The sequence below is a fragment of the Buteo buteo genome, chromosome 4 (genome assembly GCF_964188355.1).
Source record: "Buteo buteo chromosome 4, bButBut1.hap1.1, whole genome shotgun sequence".
NCBI lineage: Eukaryota > Metazoa > Chordata > Aves > Accipitriformes > Accipitridae > Buteo > Buteo buteo.
In genome coordinates, this window is record NC_134174.1 from 49,390,927 (window position 1) to 49,414,525 (window position 23,599).

General features: G+C 39.4%; 1 protein-coding gene across 1 annotated transcript in view; it reads left to right on the top strand.

Annotated features, from left to right (window-relative positions):
• The window catches only part of WDFY4 (WDFY family member 4), a 145,152-nt gene that overhangs the window by 32,322 nt on the left and 89,231 nt on the right, over positions 1-23,599 (top strand). The window contains exons 14-29 of the mRNA XM_075025984.1: positions 5,115-5,329; positions 6,306-6,409; positions 7,384-7,591; positions 7,866-7,942; positions 8,636-8,854; positions 9,857-10,041; positions 12,547-12,778; positions 14,821-14,972; positions 15,509-15,620; positions 15,734-15,924; positions 17,488-17,640; positions 18,072-18,145; positions 18,991-19,152; positions 20,856-20,947; positions 21,952-22,051; positions 22,866-23,071. Coding sequence (XP_074882085.1) covers positions 5,115-5,329; positions 6,306-6,409; positions 7,384-7,591; positions 7,866-7,942; positions 8,636-8,854; positions 9,857-10,041; positions 12,547-12,778; positions 14,821-14,972; positions 15,509-15,620; positions 15,734-15,924; positions 17,488-17,640; positions 18,072-18,145; positions 18,991-19,152; positions 20,856-20,947; positions 21,952-22,051; positions 22,866-23,071 — 2,482 coding nt within the window. The remainder of the gene's footprint in view (positions 1-5,114; positions 5,330-6,305; positions 6,410-7,383; positions 7,592-7,865; positions 7,943-8,635; positions 8,855-9,856; positions 10,042-12,546; positions 12,779-14,820; positions 14,973-15,508; positions 15,621-15,733; positions 15,925-17,487; positions 17,641-18,071; positions 18,146-18,990; positions 19,153-20,855; positions 20,948-21,951; positions 22,052-22,865; positions 23,072-23,599) is intronic.

Consider the following 23,599-nt stretch of genomic DNA (forward strand, 5'->3'; position numbering starts at 1 on the left):
TTGAATAGATCTATTCTGTCCCAAACAGGGTATTATTCTTTCTTTTAGTGCAACAGTGTTTGACAGCTATATAAGAGATGAAATAATTTCTTTGTGGGTGGAACTCTTTTACTGCAGACTTTCATTCAAAAATCTGAAGGGCCTTCTTGCTCTGAGTGTGGGTCAAATCATACATTTTTCAGGAGCAATGGTGAAGAACAGACAGTAACTCACCTCTTTCTGCTTGTTTTAGTGCTGTGACAGATCTTTTAGGCCAAGGTGTTCAGGACTAATCTGGAAAAATCTTCAGAATCAGTCTAAGTCATGTGCAATCCTTTGTTTTCACAGAAATGGCAATGAGAAAGCAGTGCTTTTACAGAAACATTAATGGAACTCAATAAAATTAATGTACTTTGATTCTGATCCTTAGAGAGAATATCCATTTCCTGCCAAATTTGCAGCTTCTCAGTGACCTTTGTCGGACCCAAGCAGTCATGGGCTGAAGAAATGTTGAGCCTGTCAGCATAGAAAAAACAGCAGCAGACGGTAAAACAGGTGGTCTTGCACTTCAGCCATTTCTTCTGACTATCTAGAATGACAATTAAAAGCTGAGGAGAATAGATTTGTGGTTGTATATTACTGCTGTTCCTAGGTATGATCAAAAATAATTTGAATGTCATATGGGGATGAAAATTTGCTTAAAAGCCTTAACTCCCCTGTCCCCAAGAGACAGTCTTTGAGTCAGTAAACTGTATGTAGAGGATATTGCTCATGTTCATGCCTGGGACTGGTACTAAGCCAGTTCCCATCAGACTGCAAACAGTTTGACCAAATACAAGGTGGATTTTTTTTTTTATTAATATGCTGCCTATTCAGTGATGAAAGATAGCATTGTCACATGTTTCAAAAACAGTAAAGTGAGACAGGGTAACATCTATTTTAGATATGTGGCTCAGGATATTGACAGAGTTTTCTTCTACCTTAAAAAGAAAGAAGTTTCCCCTCAGACATATGTCATCCTTATCTGGCATTTTAGAACTGTGGCTTTTAAGAGTCCAGAGTGTCATGCCAGATCTTTCCCCTTTGTGATGTCAGATAAGGAGATCTCCTAGATCAGACAAGGCTGGGAAAGGGAAAGAAAAGGACTTTTGAGAAGAAAATCAAAGCATGATTGAGTTCTGTGTCATCATCCTGGCAGGTTTCTTGTGAGTATGGATAAAAAAAATCCTCACATGGTTCTTTGTGTAAATCATCTATACTTATGTTAAATAATATTATTGCTTCCACAGCTGGATTTGTTCTTTTTATTCTTATCCATGTCTCTCCTATGATGAACTGCTGTCATATTCACTGTTGTAAAACTAAAACATTGTGCATCGATAAGGACTTTGCACCTTTTTAAACACCTTTATCCCTGGTTTAAATTTAGCCTGAACTAGTTGTTCCCACTGTAGATGTTAACAGCATAACACTTTCCAAGTATATGTACTTCTTAAAAATGTAAATTCTTTCCAAACTGAAAAGGTCTTTGACATAGTTAGACATGGCCCACAGAAGACTGTGTGACATTTGAGATTTGTCTGTCTTTAGACTTATGTTACTGTTATCACTGCTAATGTAACTGTTAATATCACAGTGAATTCCTAAATTACTGCACTGCATTTTCTGCACAAGGAAATTCTTTGGGTATTTGGCTAGAGCTTCATTTCCCTTTGGGTTGTGCAGCCAAGGCTTTGAGAGAAGGGAGAGGAGAATGGACTAGAACTCTGGTAGGAAGGAGGCTAGCAACACCTTGGCTGTGGGTTCTCCAGCCTGTGCTGGTAGCTGAAGTTCAGCTCTTTCCCCTGAGCACTGTTCTGCAGGCTTTGCTCCAGGCTTGTCCCCTGGGGGATTATTCTTTGCTAAGCCTGATTACAGCACAACTCTTTTTTTTTTTTTTTAAAGAAAATGCACAGCCTGTCTGCATGTTCTTTTCCAAGGTTATTTTTAGGCTTTTAGTAAGAAGTTTGCTTGTTCATTGATCAACCAACTTCTGAAGCTTTCACTGTTTATACAGACCAAGTAATTTTCTTCCTGTTCATCCAACCCCACAACCTGCCCTTTTATTTGTCCTGTTTCTCTTGCTATTCACTTTCTCCTATAAAGCAGTCAGTGTCTCTAAAGTTGCACTAAAATATTGGTAATGTACCCTGGATTGAAGGGATAGGAACTCTGCCAAGAATCCTTGGCTAACTATACTGAAGATAATTTTCTATTTTGTCTTGTTTTTCATGCAATCGTATCATTTATAAGGTGGCACACAGAGACAGCTTTGCCTTCCTCTCAGGTGTCTGATGAACATCATATTACAGCACTGCACAGTAGCTTAGAAAAATGAGGAGACACTGCATTTGGCTAATACTGTGTGTGTGTGGGGGAAATACTGCAATTAATGTAATCTGGTGACCAAGAGGTCTGTCAGACCACCAGAATTAACAAAAGGATTCTTAAAATTACAAAGAGGTTTTGTTGCCTGGCTTCAAATGGTCAAGACTTACTAGTGTAATTTCTTTAGAAGGCAATAGTAGCCCTGGTATTCATATGAGGAAAGCTCTGTAGCTTCTCTTACGCACAAGGTATACCAAAGGGAAATATGAAAAGCCTGTTGGATATGATATAATTTTTGTGGGGCATTTAACTAGGCCCTATCTAGCTCCATGTTTTTGGAAAAGTACAAACAGTTGACACAGTTCATAAAGCTTTTTTTCCCTGTCCACTTGCAAGGAGTGCATGAACCCAAGTTATTCTGTAACTTTGTAAAACCCAGTTATACATACTGTCAGCAAAGGAAGTTTTGCTTGTTAAGGTCTGTGGGTGAATTTAATCAGCAAAATATTGTGGTAGAATGGGAATGTGCTTGCAGCTGGGAACTGTGCATCAGGAATTTGAGCTGTGATATATTTATGAATTATTTAATTTTGGTAACATCTTAAGGGAAAAAATTGCACAGATGATTTTCAGAAGCGACTCAAACTTTCTACAGACAATGGGTTCTAAACTGATGGATGTCTAAGTTTTCTATTGAAAGCATGATTTAAAATCCTGGGTCACTTGGAACTTTTTGAAAGTGCTACTTTTGATGTCTTGATTTCTTCATTAGTAAAACTAAATGTCTATCTTATGTTAAGAAGTTAATTCTAATTTTCTGTGGAGGGCTGCTAGCTTTTCAAGTGAGAGGACCTTTGAGATTGAAAAGTAAGTTTGCTTTTTGCAATTGCAGACAGAATTATTGCTGTATCATTCTTAAATCTGAAGAAATCACATCCCTTTGAAGTGAACCCACACTGCTAAAGGTTCAAAGTTCTTGCTCATCTGGAACATAGCATAATAATTTTGGAGATGAATAACAGTGAATTAAATTCAGCTACCAAGTTTTGAAACTGTGGGCTCTTAGGAGCAAGAATCTGGGAACTACTTAAGCAGATTGGACAAATTGTTAGGTGACATTTCACTCTTAAGACTCTAATCTGAGGCAGAGCTGTAAGACCAACTGCATTCTAACTTGCACCTTCAATATCGTGATTCATGGTGCAAGTAGGATGCGTTAGGAAAATCAATCCATGCATATAGAAACACGCAGCCTGGCTTCCTGGCCACCATTAATATTACCACTAAAATCTCATTTTACTGGAACCAAGATCCATGAAAACAGCACATTTTATTCAAAACAAGGCAATACTGGTATTGACAAAAATGCTAAGCTAATGAAAACAATCAATTTTTTTTTTGTATGCCATTATGTTTTTATTGGATTCATTTTATTTCACTCAGTCAAGACCTGTGTCCTTCTCTGTTTTCTCATGGTTTTATACATCTAAATACTTTCCTGCATCCAGTCAAAAATGGACTAAAATAGTAATAAAAAGATACAAAAAGTTATAAGCAAAGCTTTGATACACTGTAGCAATAAGTGCCTCTCTGAAGAATAGTGTACTTTGGTGGATGAGTTCTATATGTAATGAGATGCACAGTGAAACTTGTGTCACTGGAAATGAACAGTCATTCAGAAAGAAGAACATGTTATTCAAAGAACTCGCCCTTCAGATATCAAAAATAGTAGTTGAGTTTACAAAAACAATATGTAAGTTGCATTGGATGTGCTAGTATTATTGTCTAAGTGTTGCAGTTGGGGCTTTTGGTTGCTGAGCATTTTGAAAACAAATTGCTTGTTGGCTTTGAAATTGTCCTGTACTGGTTTTGTTTAGTCTGGATGCAAAAGGCCTGAATTCCTCTTTACACTTAATGAGCTAGCTTATCCTGAATCTAGTGAAGTTGCTTCTCATTCATGTTATAAAATCAAGTCCCAATGTCCTAATCTTCATGTCTGTCCTTTTCTTTAAAAGTTTGCATAGATATTTCCTACAAGAATGTATGAGAAAGCCAAAGAGCTCTTGGGGGTAGGCAACACTTTATCTTTGTAAGATTTGTGTTTAAATATGTGATGCACAGTTACTTTTGTGTGAAATCTAGTTAGGTCAATGGGGTAGGCTCCATTCCTAATTGGAAACAAAATGCTCTAAAGATAATTTGTGAGAGTTGGGATACTTCTTTAAGACCATTAAGAAGCAATAATGAAGTAAAGCTTCAACTCAGCAAAACATGTAGAGAAGTGTTTAAAATTAAGTAACTGTTTAATGATATTGCTAGATACAGTTTTGTTTAAGAACAGTGCTTTTAGAAGAGTAGATCCTGTCAATATGACTCTACATGTGCTTAATGTTACATATATTCTGAGTTACTGTGTTGGTCTTGAAGCTTATGCCTAATAACCTGCCCTTGGTGGTGGTCCCTTCTTTTGAATGACAGTGATTGCTCTCTTCCTTCACTACCATAGTGTTGTGGCGGGAAAGCTCAACTGTGGATGGCTGAGCAGCTACTCAGGTGGATATATGCATACTGTTCAAGTGCAGAGCTTTATAGAACAGCCATGCAGTTGCACTTGAGCCTCTGGCCTTAGATGCTTCTTCTTTTCTGGGCCAGGTTTTTACATCCAGAGATTTGACAACTGGGGGGGGTGGGAGGGGAGGGAGGGGGAATCAGTCACTGTGTACTGTTTTAGTTCCAGCACACTGACTTCAGTTCTGTGTCCATTTCAGCTTTCACAGGAAATCCAGTGTGCTGTGGTTGATCATATCCTCTTCCTGGTGAAGTCAGAGAAGAGTCGCCAGGTGATGTGTGGATCTGGTTTGCTGAGTACTGTCATAACTTCCTGCCAGGATGCCTTCCGCAATAAGAGCCATCCACTGCATCTGCCCCTCACTAGAGTGTTTGAGAAGCTTGCATCACAGGCTATTGAGCCAGATGTGTTAAGGTATCAGATTCTAATGGAACCAATTTGCTTTAGTGGTGCAAATTTTTTGCAAAGTTTGTGTAATAATTGGATACTTCATGTATTGCTCTAATTCAGCAAGACTCAGCCTTTTGTTTCAAGTCTCATTTAATACTACTTACATATTGATCACAGAATATATGTTTAAATGACTTACTGAAGATGGTATGAGTCTGTAGTGTTCTGCTGCATCATCTCTGCAGGGGTTGTAAAGCCATTTATGAATGGTAACTAATTAAATAGTTGCAAAACAACTAGGGTTATTCTCTCCTGGTATTCATATGGAGAAGCTGTTTCCTGAAGAGCAAAAGTGACTTTCTCTTAGCTTGGATCCATGTCAATTATAAATGCAAAAATAAAAAGTGTAGTCTTGTTTCTCAGTCTCTGTTGTTTCTACTTTGAAAATGCACTTTCTTCTTTAATGCTAGCAAATGCGAGGCATGAAAGTACCTAATACAGATCAGAGGGCAGATGAAGTTGGATATGCAGTGGATGATTGGATTTCTTTTACTCAAAAATTGAACAGAATTCTTAAAAAAAACACAACTCCAAAACCGAAACAAACAAATAAAAACCAAAAAAAAACAAAAAAAACCCAAATCAAAACCAAAACAAAGACCCAAAACCCAACAACAACACCCCCCCCAAGCCCCCATAGATTTTTTTTTTCTGAAAAATTAGTAGTATTCAAAAGTATTGCTGAAGAAAATAAACCTTTGATTTTTTTTCAATAGGAAAACCTTGAAAGGGGAAGTGTAAAGCAAAACAAATATTTGTGATGATATAATAGAAAACATTATTCTGTTTTATTTGGGATGTCTTTAAAATTTAGTCTTCAATAAGAAAGTTGGTCTCCATAGGGCTGAGCTGTATTTGAATGGTTGCTATGACTCCAAATTGTCTGACTTTATTGTTTTCCCTTTTAGTTGTTTTCTTTTTTTTTTTTTTTTCATATGAGGCAATTTCTTTGGTTGGGAGGTGCTCCACCACTACCTTCCAGGCCCAGCACAAACAAGACTGAGGTCCTTTCATGTCAGGGGAGTGATTCAGCTTGGAATGAAGGTAAGCACGCAATGAACAGTCTGTTGCTGATACAGTGGCTGGGTTATAGATGTCTGTGTAATGACAGGAAGCTGCTGTTGGAGTAGGTTGCTCCAAGACAGGCACAGTGAAGGTGGAATATGCCTGGATGTTTTAGACTGGGTATTGCCCAGGTTGGGTGGTACTTGACCAACAATGAGAGCTGATCTAATGACCAGCAGAGATCAAATTATAATACATGTGCTGAAGCCAGATGCTGATATAGACTCAGACTTTGCTGGATCAGACATGGAAGTGGTCTATAAAAATGCTAATCATATTCCACAAACCAAGGGGAGTGTCTCCTGGGTTTGCAGCATGTTTTCTCTGTGGTTTATATCTAGAAATAGAATAAAGATGTGAATAAGGAGCACAGCTTTTTGTAATCCCTAGGATACCCTAGTAGTCTGCCTTGCTTATACAGGCCATTTTCCATCCAAGTCCTTTCTCTGTTCTAAGATATTTTGCAGGTGAAATGCTACAGTAGTAGTATTTGGTGCTTAAACTGTTCTCATGTCTATGAGACACCTGATACAGCACGGTACAAATTTGGGTCTTATGTTCTTTGCAGTCATTCTTCAGATCCTCTCCCACATGTTGGTTGTAACTATTCTGTTATGGCAGAATTGAATGGTCTGTGTATAAGAAAAATGGCACCAATAAGTCAGGAATCTTTTTTACTAGAGGTGAAATCTGGAGCTGCGTGAAGATGTGTCAGGAGGAAATATGGCTATCACTTCTGCAAGCTCATGTCTCCTGCCAGCATCCCATTTTGAAATTCCTTCAGTGCAATATTTTTGTGTATTGCTGAGGATTTCTGCAGGCTGATGAGGATGTGTTATTTGAAAAGCATGCAGCGCTGTTCTTAGCAGTGATGAATTGAACGTGGGCAAAACCTGTGACTGAAAAAAGTATTGCAGACACTGATCTGGTTAGGCATTATGTTGATCTTGTAGGTTCAGAAGAGGACATGGTGGACAATAAAACTGATCCTCAGACAGTTGTGCCTGTCAGCAGCTCTCCTTGGGTGTCTAAGGGATCTGCATTGGCACTCCAGACTGCAATGAGTCTCATTTCCATGACGTCACCTCGAAACTTCCAGCTCCGCAGCAATGCTTTGGCTCCATCGTTTGTGGAGTTTGACATGTCCATGGAAGGATACGGGTATTGCTGCTGTTGCTTTTCTCTTTAGCTGCTCCGCAGTCTCAAAGCCCTTATTCTGGACACGGCAACTAATCACTTCTCTCTCCAACTTAGTCAGTCCTTGTGCCCTGTTGCTGCCTTCCTTCCAAAATGTTGCCAACCTATTTTGTTATTGTCTTCTTGCTGATAGCCTAGGCTCTGCCTTGCTAGCATGATTCTGCTGTATTAAGCCACTGCTGACCTTCAGGGATGATTTTATATTTTTGATGAATGGATGCTTTGCTTGCTTTTGTAGGTGTTTATACCTCCCTACCTTGGCCACTGTCATGGGACCCAGTGCAGAGCAGTCTGTCTCAGGAGGAATTGGCATGGGTAAGCACTTTGACTCACCGACAGCTTCCTGAAAGCGCTGACTTTTCAGCCCCACTGAAAGTGTTCAACATTTCTAAGAAATGGCAGCAAATAAGCTGTATTTTAGTAAACTTCTGTTTCTGTCTCCCAGTCCAGCTCTGAGCTGTATAATTCAGACTGCTCAATAAAATGCAGATCAGATGCAGCTTAATAGTGTGATGCATTAGCATTAACATTAACAATACAAATTTAAAGCGGGATGCTAAGAAAACAGTCTTAACAGGCAAAAGCCACCAGATTTTATGGTAATCTCCCACAGAAGGAATAGAAATTGCCACAACATGAAATGGGATTCTCCTATAGATCAATATCCTCTATTGGGTGAACTGGGAGATGGGTGTACGTTTTGCTTCCCAAATTTTGTGAACTTTGAGAACTTGTTTCTGGCTCAGTGCTTCCCAATTGATGAGGTCCGTGGCATGGAGACCTAGTAGTCATTTCTCATCAGTCAACTTTAGGTCATTTATATATGTGCACACATTCATGTGTGCAGCCTTTATGATACTGAAGATAGGCAGTGAAATCTAATAGAACAGAACAGAAATTAAAACTCATATTCTAATGTTTGGGCTACAAATGAAACAGGAAGCAGTTTGCTAATGTCTGCACAGGAAAACCAACGTCCTTACTGCCTTTTTTGCTTCCTGCCTGCAGGCACCAGAATGTTCCCTCCCTCAGGTGGCCTGACACTCTCCTGCTGGTTTCTGGTTAGCAAGTTTGGTTTGGTGCACAACAGTCACCCACTCCGTTTCCTCACAGTCGTGAGGCACATGTCAAGAACAGAGCAAGAATTTGTTTGCTTTTCAGTAAACTTCTTCCCACAGGACCTTTCTTTGGTAATTTCCACAGAAGAAGTTGAATTCCAGCCGCTTGGTAAGGCTCTTCTCAGTCAAGCTGCAGTGCTGTGTCCTCTGATTATCTGGAATTTTTCATTAACAAATTTCCTCTTCTTATAAGTAGTCAGGACATTAATGAGACTTTTTACCTCTTCATTTTTCTTCTGGCAGCCTGTTGTGACTCTAATTCTTGGTCATATTTCAGTTTTAAGTTTGCTGTAGGCATTGAGAATTATTCTGTGGCCTGCAATATGTGATAAAACTTAGACATCTTCTAAGGAAAACTTTTGAATGTCAGTTATAAGGTTGTGTGCAGTTGTGGAGACTGGACTTGAACCAGCTGGTACCTGCCTGTTCTGTGTGGCAGTAGGCAGGTTTGGAGAGTAGGACTGAGGAGTTTGGGAGTGATCTACCTTCATAATCAAACAGTTCATTTCATCTCCTCATTTTTAGAATGTTTTCTATCATGTCAGCCTATTAATCTTTTTTCCTTGTTGACATTTATCCCTTTCTCCTTACTGAGTACAGTAGGTACTTCAAATGTGAATGTGATTGAACATTGCAGAGGAGGTTGGGAACGGAGTGGGAATAGTAGCTGGAATTTTTCATGCACAGCTGACATTGTGTGAGTCCTCTGATTCCCTTAGATGATGTTAAAAATCCCAGCTTGCCTCTTTTCATAAAAACTACAAATTAATGTACAGAGTTTTATCATCTCATGAATTTGCTAGGAATTTTTTTTGTCAGCTAACTCAGTGAATATCCTGAGGGGTTCTCCTCTCAGAGAATATCTTGGCCTTGTCCTAGTTCAGTCTAGTTTTGCAGCATTGAGGCAGCTAGCAGGTATTGAGAGTTGTGTAAGTCTCAGATCCTTGTAACAGACCTTCAGGGAATGTTTTAAAGACATTGAACTGAACAGCACCAAATCACTCTATACACACAGAGTATCATGTTCTTTGTGTTACATTTGATAATTGTGTTCCAGAGGCAGGGGAAGGTGAGAGACTTGCTGTTGACTGCCCTGTTTTTGCTGTTACAGATATCATGGAACCTGAGGGTGAGATCATAAATCCCTCCCCATTTCCAGGGCAAGTCCAGTTTGGCTGTGGCAAGCTGCTGGTCACTGGCCAGTGGCATCATCTCACAGTGACAGTTGCTAAGGAAGCAAAGAAGAACTGCATTGTGTCAGCTTATATAAATGGTCAGATGCTTGGCTCTGCAAAGGTAAAGGCTCTCTACATAGATCTTGTGCCTGACATTTGCCTTTCATTGTTTTTAATTTTCATCTCCCTATGCACATACCATGACTTTTCAGTATTAATCTGAAAGACTCAAAGCATGGTGATTTGCATATATAACATGTGCCACTCTGCGCTGAGCGTGAGTTGAGTCAGAAATGCATACAAACCAGGGTGTATTTCTGCTGCTTTTCAGAAGTATGTTATCAACTTATACTGATGCTTTGAACTAGTTCCCCCCTCTCCCCTCAGCATGCAGATAACCAGGGCAATTTTGAGTGGTGACACTCACCTCAGAGTTGGGGTTATCTAGTTTGCAGGTAGCTCAGGGTTATGTTGATGAAATTCAGTTGCACTCTTAGGCCAAAATTTTCTGAATTGACTTGTGATTTTGAGGATCTCTCAGGTAACATCTGAGATTTTCAGAAGTTGTCAGCTACAAAAAGTACATCACATTAAGGTGTGACCAGAGAAGCCTAAACCAAAGGTGCTTTGGATTTAGGCTAAAACCTGCAAAGGTGATGAGTTACATAGGGAGCCTCCAGTTTTTTGAAGAAAAGCCTGGAAAAGCAGAAAGGTCGCAGAAAAATAAGCTTCTGTGACTGGCCAGCTCTTTGCAAGAATCCTAAGATGGATGGAATTTCCTCAAGCATCTTCCATGGGCATATTTCAAGCTGTCCTCTTCCTGTTACACCCGTTGAACAATCAGCTGATGAGTCAGTGGCCTTTTTCCCACTGGCACTCTAAGCATTCAGGAATAGATAGATGTTCCTCCAGGTTAGTTGTTCAGTGTGTGAGATAGCTCTTCAATTAAAATAATGCTTCTTTTTCAATTTAATAGAAATTTAGGATAAATTTAGGATAAATTTATAAATCTCAGTGATATCAACTCATGAGTTCATTGCAAATGTTGGTGTAGCTAACATTACCCCTAATGTGCCGTTTCTTATGATCATCTTGTTGCATTAGCGTTGGTTCTCACATGGTGAATTTCTCTGGTTGCATGAGATACCATGACAAAGCAATACAAATGGACCTGAAGGGTTCATAATCTACAGAATAAATGAGAAGAGCCCCTGGTTTATATTATCATTATCATCATGCTCCTGGTTTTGAAGCTAATCTCAAATTATTTGCGGGATTTGAATTTTGGATTTTGAATTCTCCAAGCTGGCAATGTTGAAAATGCAGCCTATTTCTATTGCAGCTTTGCTTGGTGTGGTGTTTTTTTGGTTTTGTTTTTTAGTAGAATCCTTTTATTAATTGAAATTTGTAACCTCGGTCTCTTCCTTCTTGTTCCCATATTTCAAATCAATCTCAACACATGCAAAGCTCACTTGTGTGTTTTATACTTCCCTTGTAAAAACAACCTGTTTAATTCCAAATATTCTCTTTCCCATACTTGAGAAAAATGATCTGTCTTCTAAATGCCTTTTGGGACCTATATCCATTTCAAGAATGAAAATTTAATTTAATTTGCCTTCCTTCAAATGAGACTGAAACTCATCAATAAAACTAGGCCTAAGCATTGCAATTGATTAAAGAATTCAGAGCAAATGTGTTTAATATACAGTGAAACAGCTCATAATAAATAAAACAAGCCTTTAGTAAATAAAAGATTGTCCCAGTGCTGGGGTCTCTGACATGATGCAAGCCTTCATCTCAATGCGTACAGTGAAGAAAAGATTGTGTAAGAAATTAGAATTGCACAAGGGTTGTTAACAATACAAAAAGCTATTTTTGGGTGGTGGAGCCAGGGGGTGGGGATGGGGGTTACTGTGTTGCATCAAGCCTTGGTTCCCAAGTATTTGTTCACTCAGGTATCAAGTCCTGCTTCCTAATATAGATCAGTCCTGTCTTCTACATCTCAGGAGTCAGAGATCAGTAAATACTCGGAGTCTCTCATCCTAATAGGAAATAGTTAAAGGCAGGGCTAAGCCCTGAAGTACAATATAGTTTCTCTCTACCAAAAAAATTCCAACTACTTCCTGTTAGAGCTGTCTACGTATAAATAAAATAACAGACTTAATTTAAGAGGCTGAATCCTTATTCTAATACCAAAAATAAATGGCCCAATTTCCTAAACTATGTCACTTTCACTTAAGCTAGCTGATGCACTTGGACACTACACTCTTCAAAACTGTTTATTCTCTAGGTGCCTAGTACAAAGTGTGATCTGTAACTTGGCTTTCTGTGTTGAAAGTCACAGTCTGAGTTACAAAGTTTAGAACAGGAAGAATAAGTCTGGGGTCAAGATAGGGTTTTTCTTTGCCAACACTTGAAATGATTTTGACTGTTTTTTGAACAAAGAGTAGACTTGAACTTTTGAAAATGCTTATGTTTGTGACACTTCTGAGAGTCCAGTTTCTAAACAGTAGTTGATAATTGTGTTGCATAGCTGACTGAGACTTCATTGAGGAAAGGGGTGGCAGGTAAGGTAAGGCACCCTAAGTGTATTTGGTCCCCTCAGTGAATTATTCTTCTGTTGCAGATGCAGTATCTCCAGCCCTTACCAGGTAGCTGTATTTCCATGGAACCCTCTTCCTTTATTGATGTCTATGGGTACATAGCTACTCCTCGAATTTGGAAACAGAAGTCCTCCTTGACCTGGCGCCTTGGTCCTACATACTTGTTTGAAGAAGCCATCTCTGTGGAAACCATGGAGGTGATTAATAAGCTTGGCCCACGGTATTGTAGCAATTTCCAAGCAGTACAGCTTCAAGGTATGTGATAATTCTCATATCCACCTCTATTTGTTTGTCAGGGCAATGCTCTTTTTATTCTTATAATCTACTATTAGTATTCCAACTGAGACTAGACCTTGCTCTAAAAGCCTGGAACTCTGCATTACTGAGCATTGTACAAGATTGTAATAAGATACCATGAGGATCTTTTAACATACTGTGAATTGTGCAGAAAAAGGGCAGGAATCAGGCAGCAGAGAGAGCTGGAGAGTAAAGAGGGATAACATGTCCTTGAGGAGATGTAAGATTGCAATTTCTGTTGGACAAATGTTAAAGCAGCAGCTTTAACTGCGACGTTCTGCATTTATGGCCCCACAGAAAAAACACAGCAGAAAAAGAAGCATTGTCTTTAATTGCAAATGCCTGCAGAGTAGGAAAGAGCACAGGGGAGAGAGGGGTAGGGGAATAAGTTACATTCCATTTAATGAAGAGGCTTTTTAACTAAAGTATACCGTTAGCTTCAATTATTAAACAGGCAGACAAAACATTTCAGTTATTGATTACTGTTTGTTCAACAAGTAGTGCATTCACCTCTGTACTAGAGCTTGGGATGAAATGGGATGGTCATCTCCCATTTGAAAAGAGCAGAATAATCTTGTCTGGTGATGCTTCAGCCTAAAGCAAAGTGAAAAGCCTGGCTGAAAGTACTCCTTCAGAATGCTGTCTATCTAGACAAAAACACCCCCAAAACCTTCAAGTCAAGCATGGGAAGGGGTTGTTGAAAGAGAAGTTATATCAAAATGCAGCCCTAAAATAAAAATATTAGCAATAGAAGTCAGAAGGATTTGATTTTTGAAGTGTTGAGTCTTTATAAAGTCTGGGGTGCTTGTTCTCTGCACACTGGTCGTCCCAATTGGACTTTAGTATTAATCATGGATTGTGGCTATCTGACTCTAGTCATGCCCTGATGCAGGGAAATCACAGGGCACCATACAAGATGCGATCTTATCACTGTGAAATGATCTCTCTCTCTCTTTTCCTACTCCCCTGCCTCTTTTTTTGGGGGGTAGAAGGTGGGCAGGGAGGGGATGTGGTACCTAACATCTCCCTATTCCATCAAAACACTCAAAGTAACTTTTCTAATGGAAATTTTTACTTTAAAAAGTTTCAGCACAAAACCCCCAAATATTATAGTTTATTCCTTAAAATGGATTTATGATCTTGTTGCAAACAGCAATTTGAATTGTTTCAGCAGTGTTGTGTCCCATCTCACCAGTATCTCATTGCTTCTCATTAATCAGCAGCAGATGTGTGGAGGCTTAACCATAAGTCCATGTCCTACTGGAAGGAAAATAGGTGACACAGTCTTGGGGCATTTACTTCTAGTTAATCTTCATGTAGAATATGTGCTAATTCTTTTTGCCTATAAGGGCTGTGTCACCAGCATTAGTAAACAGTTTCATAAATCAACTGTTTTCCCAGACTATAAAATAGTCAAAAATACAAGATTTTTTTTTTTTAAAAAGGTACACATACTTTTTCCAAGTGTGAGCAAGAATAGAAAATTCTCTAAAGAAAAACATGTGAGAATTTCATGTAAACATTAAACTGCTGAACCTGGTACTTTTTAGAAGCTTCCCATATGTTTGAGTTGGCAACTCTAAACTTTTGCCTCTGTCCTTTTTCTTCCACATGAATCCTTGCTCCTGGTACCCTTGAGAAAGCTCCCAGTAACACGGAAGGTCTCTGAAATGTTTTCTCTGCCATAAGTTTGTTTATATTGTGTGGACAGAAAAGGTTTATTCTGGACTTTTCTGAGCTTCGTGAGATACTGGGAGAGAATGTAGGATCTACACAAAGCAGTAACCAGAGGAGATAAACCAAGCACATCACCTATTGATGCTTATGCTGGCAAGCTGCCATGGACTGTGTTGCATAGGCTGAGGGCTTTTTTCTGATTATAGTTAAGTCAAAATCAAATTCCTATCTAAACTTTGGTTTCCTCTAGTTATTTTTCATCTTCCTCTTGCATGTTGAGCATGCAAAGTTCTTTCAGAGGTTTATAGTCTCTCTTGGTTTAGGTGAGGAGCAGTACAGTGATCATAATCGTACACCTCTGGTGGCAGAAGAGAAGATTTCTTTTGGAATCAATGCCATGTGTTCATCTCTCACTACAGTCCAAGATATAAAGAGCTCCTACAACGAAGTGGATGGCCGACTGATTGCCAAAGAGGTCACAAATTTCCCTCATTTGTCTTGAACATGTGTTCTCTTGTTTCTGATTGGTTTCCTGGAGCAAAGTTTGTGACTTTGTCTTAGTTGCGTACCTTCTGTGACTTTTTTTTTCCATCTTCTCTTCCCATTCCTTAACTCTATTCATAGTTTTGTTTTCATCTGTGGAGAGGAATAGACTGGATAGTGTGAGCACAGTGTTAAAAGACTTTCTTGAAACAGCAACAGAAGCCATAGTTTTCAGGTCTAATGATAATTTGTTTCAGTCTGTGATTTATTAATGCCTTCAGAATGACCTTTCACATGCTATTCTCACATTCTTGCCATGCCAGGCCTACTGACATGTCAAAGTAATGGGGCTGTAGGATATTTCAGGTGGGTGAATATTTGCCCTAACAATCAACTTTGAAGGAAAAATAATGTTTTTCATAGTCTAAAGGTAATAAAATAATCTTAAGTATTAGAGCATCTGCTTGTTACTTTTTGTCTCCCCAATACTACCTCATTTTTTCCTAGGATGTCTTTTATCTGTTTTAGATTGGGATTAGCTCTCGGGACAGTTCAACTCCAATATTCCTAGCTAAGAACATTGCTGGACACCTCTCAGGTTCCTTGCGGACTATTGGGTCAGTTGCTGTGGGCCAATATGGTAAATGCACTATACCTTAATGTTTCGTACTTTTTAAGAGTTGGGCCTTTCTCTGTCCAATAACAGATTTAGTCCATGTAACTTCCTGGTAGAGTAACACTGTGATTTCCTAGGGGTAAGAGTGTTCCAGTCTTCTCCGGCAGCTACTAGCCTGAACTTTATTGGAGGTCCTGCCATTCTGCTGGGTCTCATTGCTATGGCCCGTGATGACCACACCATGTATGCAGCTGTCAAAGTCCTGAACTCCATCCTGAACAGTAGCCCAATGAGTGAAAAATTGATGAGGCACATGCATGGATACCAGGTAGATACTCTTTTGTTCATTCATTCTGGTTATAGTCTTTCCCTTGGAGAACCGTATCCCAAAACCTATCAATGGCAGTGAACCAAACATATCCTGGCTATTAGCACTTACAATTGGAACTTTGTAAGTTATGTGATCTTTGAGAGGGGGATATAGGGTAGTGCTGTAAATCCTGTGCTTACAGTCTCTGGGAACCTCTATAAGAGTATATCTGCTGATGGGAAGGTGAGGACAGATGCCTCTTAGTCAGATGTGATAAACAATTAAGCCAGTGCAGCAGATTTGTGAGTTGACCCAACCTTCACCTTTTACCAACACAGTTGATCCCTCCCACAAGAGACCACTTCACAGTCAGGGCTGCTTCCTCCCCTTGGCTCATCCAGCCTAAGATTCCTCTTTACAGACTGCCCAGTCTAGGGCTGACAATGAATTCCTATGGCTAAGTCTTCACTGTGTGTTAGGAATGGTGCTGCTATAAATAAGTGTTGTCTGGATTTCATTGATTAGGTCTGTCCTGAATTCATCTTTCAAACCTGAAAGCTGTGCAGACTGAAGAGTTTGGTTGTATTTAAGCACTATATACGTAATATTGGATGGGTTAAGTCTCAAGTGTGATGTTTCAGTTCAGTATCATTTACTTTATGCTGCGTAGGCTAAGCGGAGTCTTATGGAACAGAGAAGACTCTTTAACAGAGATGGTTCCAAACAAGACTCTTAACTTTAGGGCTTCATGAATGATTTATTATAAAGTTTCCATTTTCCCAATTTGTGAATTGTTCATAAATTGATCCTGATTCATATGAATATATTTATCATACTTAGATATTTCTTGCCCAGTCCTTTCTTGTAGGTGAATGCCAGCCTTTAGATTGTGTACAAGCTGTTCCTTTTGACTTTGTGCTAAATAGTGTTCTCTCCATGCGACAGATCATCATGTTACAATGAAGTGGTTTTGCTGTTTGTTTGGATGTCTGAACCTTTTTTTTTTTTTTTTAAACAGCCAATGTATCTTGATATGTATTTTTAAATTAATATATTCCTCCCAAGCAGTTAAGAATGTGGTGACTTTCTGAACATTCTTCTCACCGTACCAAGAATTCATTGAATAATCAAAGACAGACTCAGTTGAGAAACTGGCAATGTTTCATACCAATGTCTTTCATTTGAAGAGGTCAACATTAATTTTTTTGTGTTAAACTAACACCATTTGCAAGGAACTAAGAATACATCCATGAGTAGTATAGAAAACCTACTGTGGTTATTTACAATTATATTTGTATGTTGCTTTTTGTAAATTCTATTCGACATAATATGGCATGTATTTTGCTCCTGTTCAATGCCACAGAGTTGTCAAACTCCTTCAAAGACTTACCCTTTCACTTACTGCACAAAATTTTATGCCTGGACTGAAATCTTCACTTTCTTCATGATGCTTGTGTAAGGTGTATGACTACTACAGCCAATTAAACTATGCATTTGTCTTGAATTAAAAAATAGTGTTATATGTTAGTTTATAAATACAGATTTATACTCACCAGATACTTAAGTCTTTTTTTTTTTCAGTTGCTGACCTATCTATTGAAGAGGAAGACACAGCTGTTAAACAACAGGATTTTACAGTTAATGTTTTCCCTAGTGGGCACAGCTGAGCTTGGCTTTGAGTCTTCAGTCATAAAAAATTATAGTGCATTTGAGTATATTCTCTGCAACTTTGAGGTAAAACTGTTGATGTTACTTTGTGGGTTTGGCTGTATTAACGATGGCTTTATAGTATGAGGTTTGGTTTGTTCACAGTACCTCCTGGATACCATATTTTGGATGGGGTGGTGTGTGGTGATTTTCCACACTGTAGCTCACCTGGGGAGGTGGTAGCTCCTGGAATGGCAGGTCCTCTGTCACCATGGCTCCACACTGTGCCCTGGTGCTGTTTCTGGAGTGCTCCTGCAGATCCTGAGGGCCTGCTTCTCAGGGCTAGCTCAGGAGCAGCAACTCCTCACACTGACAGGGATTTCTCAGTGCCTGCAGGTTGACATTGCAGTTTATGATGTTATCCTCCCTGAATTACTTGTAACTGTTTATCTGCCACAGGTTACTGTCCTCTCAGCTCATCAGGAACAGTAAAACCTCTGCTTTCCTTTGTCTTTCAGCTTTGGATGAAAGCACCAGAAAATCTTGACCTTGCTCTTTTTTCACATCTTGTGGAGATCTTGCAGTCCTCCAGGTATACAAGCTAGTGTTTGAATCAGAAACATGTCGTACAAGCTCATCTGTAACCTGAAGCTGGAACTGTGAGGTGGATATGAAGGGTCCAATCCCTAGTTGGAATCAGTGGACTCTGGGAGTGAATCATTCCTATATCGCTCTTTCAAGGCTGGAGTTAGTGATTTGATCGGCCACTGAGATGACTGTGGGGCCAGATGTGGAAAAGCTGTCTGGTGACCTGGTTCACATGGAACCACTGCTGTACAATGAAAGTTTAAATGTCTGCTGGAGAGGGGAAATATGAATGTTTGAACTGAGTATGAAATAGTTAAAAAAAAAGTTGTAGTTGAAGTTTTTTTTAAAACCAAAATACAACCCAAGAAGACTTTTTTTATAACAGTATACTTTCTTCATCAGCTGTACTAGAGTTAAATGTTATCTGAAGAGACATAGCGTGGCAGAGGGCCTGAACAGAGCAGGATGCTAGATTCCTTCTTTTTGGTACTAGAAAGCTCTATGCAGATGTGTCTGGTGTCGCTTACTGAGTTTTACAGCAATAGCATTTATTACCACCAACTCACTGCTTGAAAATTCAATAATGTTGTTTTCTTTGAACTCATTGAAATGCAGCAGTTTCCAGGGGAGAGGGCAGATGGGAAGGGTAGAGAACACACAAAGAAATCTTCAGATCTCCATTACTGACACATATTCAATTTGTCTGACAGTGTTTGAAATGTTGCCAAGGCAACATTAGAAGCCAAAGGTGCAAAGTATCAGTGCAACCTGAGAATCCTTTTAGCTGAAACACAGCAAATTTGGTTCTTTCCAGTAAAAGCTTTTAATAGTCCCTGTGTTTTTTTACAGAGATGGATGTCAGAATGCTGCAGTTGCCTACCAGGTGCAAATGGTGCCCAAGCTCATTTTCCTCTTCAATGATCCTGAAATCAGTAACTCCAGGATCACTGTGGCCTGCACTATTCTCTCCCATCTGTTGCAAGGGTACTTTAACACAAGAGATGTTCTCAGGTAACCTTCAAATCTATGGCTTTTTCTCAGTTTGTAGATGAACTATACTCTTGCCAGTGTTGGAGAGACCTCTATAGTAGAACTTCCCTTACCTCATCTTTGGTAGGACCCCCCAGATCTTTGACAATTGCACGATCCCCACTGATAAAAAACTCTTTCATGCCTTCAAAACAGAGTTCAGTCTAACCTTATATTTGTGTGAAGATGGGTTGGGTGATGGCCCTTACAATGATGGCACAAACAGCTCTGCTGCTATGACTGGGACTACTCAAAGTCTGTACTTAATATTTGTTTTCATTAAATCCTGGCCCTAAAGTATTGCAATCGCTATAGTATTGCAACTTGGCCCCAGTCAACTATGTACCTAATCTTATTGGTTTGGCTTATATCCCAGTAACTATCCTTTTTGTTTGTGAATTTCAACCAGTTAAGATATGTTAGTCAGGATTCATGAAGCAAAGCATTTAAATCCTTGTTTGCTTTCCACAGAATGTAAGCGCTGCTCCATTTTATATTCCCAGCCTAGTTCCATCAGCCTGTAGCCTATAAACTGAGGAAAGTCCACCCAGTGCTGTCTACAGCCACCTAACTCCAGGGAAATGCACTGCACAGATGACAGCTCTGTTTTTAAAACCCTTTGTCCAAACACAACATAGAAACAGAGTTGCATGTCAAATCTGTGGTCTCTGCAGTCAGCCTTTAGCTCTGTTGAAGAGTACAAACACCTCAAGTAACTTCAGTGGTTTAAGCTAATATGTGAACGTACTGCTTGCCAGCTGTTTTGTGGGCTTACATGTACATATGTTCCTACCCTGGGCTTATATGAGTTAGCATATTCTTTTTTCATACGGGTTCAAGTAGTGGATTTAGTACATTAAACTTGCCATGTGGTAAGGAGTGTGAATGAACATTTTTCTTAAAATATCATGATTTGTTATTCCATGGTAATTTGATTGGTTGTCAGGCCCATGAGTCCTGAGCAAGTGGATAAAGTTAGTCCTTATCCTTCCAGCTCCAGGGCAGCAGAGATTATAGCAGGGTCTCAGCAGCACTGAAAGGTGTTCGGATTTCTGCTGGTCCTAGACTTTTGACACATCTAATGGAAATTGCTGTGTGGACCATTCTTGCAGAACAATTGGTGTTCTGTCCCTCAAGAAATGCCCTTCTTGTGGGCAGGAGAGGTTATGCACTTCCACTAAGTGCGTTTGTCACATTAATCTATCTATCCTTAGAACCAGGTAATGTGTTAAAGGAAACTACAGGTGAAAAGAGATTGCCAGTCTTCTTCCCTGAGCACCTGCTGAGGTTTCTCTGCTCTCACCTATGTGCTTGGAAACCAAGTGGTGATAACGATGATATCTGAATGCCACAGGCAGTTCAGAATCTTTTGTATGAATAGAGTGCTTAACTCAGTATTGCTTTCCTCATAGTAGGGACCTTTAAAATTAAGATACAGAGAAAAATATTTCCATGGTAGAATAGATATTACTCACATTTGTAGATAGATGTCCTTTGTATTTGCTTCCTAGTTTATGAACTTCTGCATTCCTATTTCAACCCTATTTCTGCAGCAATTAGAATTTCCAATGGTTGTCATTAACAGTCATCATTAATGAGTACTGAGATTTGCATGTAATCTCAAAGTAATTAAATGAATGTCTGTCTTTCTGCTGACCAAAACTACTTCCCTCTTTCTCTGCAAGGATTGGATTGTTCCTTGTTTACACTTTGAAACCTTCTTCTGTGGATGAAAATCAGATTTGCCTGGATGGTGTGGCTGAGATGCCCAGTGAAGGTGAGGAGCTACCTTTGGTGTATGTGTTCTGATAGACAGCTAAGCATTTCCCTTCTTTCCCAGGGCATGATGAACCCTAAATGCAACATAGTGCTTCTGCCTCCAGTGGCAGGAAGAGACACAAGTCAAATGACTTCATCTGGAGAGGAACAGGCTGCATTGAGGTGACCTGAAATTGTGGGGGAAAACTTACATTGCTACAAAGGCCTGATGTGAAGAATAGTGAAGTGACAGTCACTGTATATAAATCCAGGAAGGCCTGACCTACCGCAAGATCCTTCTCCTGCTAAGGGAGTTCCTCTTTTGTCCCCTCTCTGCTAATAAGGCAGCAGTACTTTGGCTGCATTGTCCAGAGCCTACACAATGTTGAATTTCACAGATATACACAGAGGTGAAGGCCATTAAATTGAAATTGCCCCAAAACTAACGTACTGGGTTGTTAAGAGGAATAAAATTTCACTTGGGATCCTGGATTTTCTGTGAATTATAATAATGTAGAGCTCTGTACCTTTTAAAGCATCTGTGTATTTATGTCAACGTTGTATGTGGGAACTTCCAGTCAGCTGGCTCTCTCATTGTGATCTTTCAGTTGAGACTATATTGGTTACTGCACCTCTAAAAATGTATTATATTAAGGAGAAACTGATAACTGCAGTTTCTGTATATAGACATCACAGCTAGGCAATACAAGTCAGGTTGCCTGTTTACATTTCCCTCTCTAGTTAACCTGAGATTGCTTCCTGTGGATTATTATTTCAACACATACTCTGGATGAGTTTTAAGTACCTCTAAAGAGAGGACTTTGACAATGTAAGCACTGGTCATTTCTGATATTAGCAGGAATTCTTATGTCTAAAATCTGATGTCTGCATCCTTTTACTCTACAAAAGACTGATATAAGTACTTCCACTGGGCTGATCTGGTGCAAACAAGGTTGTTCATCAACACAATAGAACATGTGTTTTGTCTCTTCATTACTCTTTATTACTTTCTGATATTTGTAGCCTTAAGCCAAACATCTGGAAAGACAATCTGGCTTCGAAACCAGTTACTGAAGACGCTGTTAGATGTAATGCTCTCAGACAAACTTCATCTGTCCTCTGAGTAAGTAGAAACAATTTAGGAAGGCATAGGTAAGTGTCTCTGTCTTCTAGATTTCCTCTTTGGTGGTACTTGACCAGGACTAAGCATACTGGTAATATTTGAGTCTCAACAAAATAGTAAGTAAGAACAGAGTGGATTCAGAGTTATTTTTTGTCAGTGATTTATCTGGCATTCACACAGATATGTGATCAGATCACACACCTGATATCCATTTTGAAAAAGGTTTAATGTTTTCAGAAAATGTCTCGAAGGAGGAACTCATATATTGCTGTTTCTTCGGCATTGCAAGTGTTGAAGAAATCCCAGCTGTCTTTGAAAATCAATTCAATCTAATGTGGGAATACTTGCACCCCTCTATCACAACTATGAACATGCAGTTACTATAGTTCTACCTTGTATAACTGAATGACAGAGTTCATAGTTCTGGGAGCTGTAACTGCATTTTCATTAGTTAACATATCTTGGACTTCAAAATTTTAACTGGAATTTTGAATTTCATAGGTTGAAAGATCTAGTCTGTGGTGTAGTTTACCTCAGTTATTGATACACACTCTCAGAAGGAGCTTCATGTTAACTGGTTTGTTTGTCTGGTAGTAATATAAGGTTGGATTTAGTGGGAATTAAGCGGCTTGAACTGTGTGGATGAGTGTGTTGTTAAATCTTTGTAATTCTGTGTTGCGATATGCCTTTAATCAGATTTTTTTCTAGAGAAACTTGAGCTTCTAAATCACTTAGAGATAATTTTAAATAAAATCTCCTTTCTGTCTTCCACCACATCTCCTTTCATGTGTTTTCATTTCCCTGTTTGTCCTAGGGAGCAGGAAGAGACATTTTTGGTGCTGGGATCAGACTGGTTTCTGCTGTTCACACAGAGCTATGTGCACTCTAGCACAGTTGTGCTAGGAATCAAGCTACTTCTGTGCTTCCTCCAGAACCGTTTGCTGCTGAACAAATTCAAGGAGGGGATAGTGGCTGGGCGCTGGCTGGAAAACAGCTCTGTGGGGTTGAGTATTCTAATGGGTACGTGTTGGTTTAATGCTCCCAAGACAATCCCTTGATTCAGCTCAGTGGTAGATCACTGAAGTAGGTTATAGGAGAATCCCCATGATCTCAGTAGACCAAGAATTGATATTACTTTCTAGAGCAAGCTTGTCCTAGTACTTCAGCTTTTCTATGCTAATGAGTAGAAAGCATTGCTTCTCCCTTGCATGGTAGTTGGCATTTCTGATTAACATTTGCAGGGATATGGGCCTTTTTGTCTTGCATAAAATCAGGCTAGTTGATAAGCCTGTGAGGTGTTCAGATGTCAGCTTGTGCCCTGAAACCTTCTGTTTCCTTAAGATTTGTTCAGCTTGCTTTTTGATAACTAGACCTGTGGTTCTGAGAAAGGGAAGAGAAAGGAAGAAGAATAATTCAGGGAGAATCTCCCGTAACAAAAGTGATAGTGGGAACAGTTGTTATCTGTCAATCTGAAGAAGTTTTGTAAACTGTTGATATTGCAGCCTAGCAGAGTACTGAGTGGCCTGGGACACGGACAAATGAGGATAA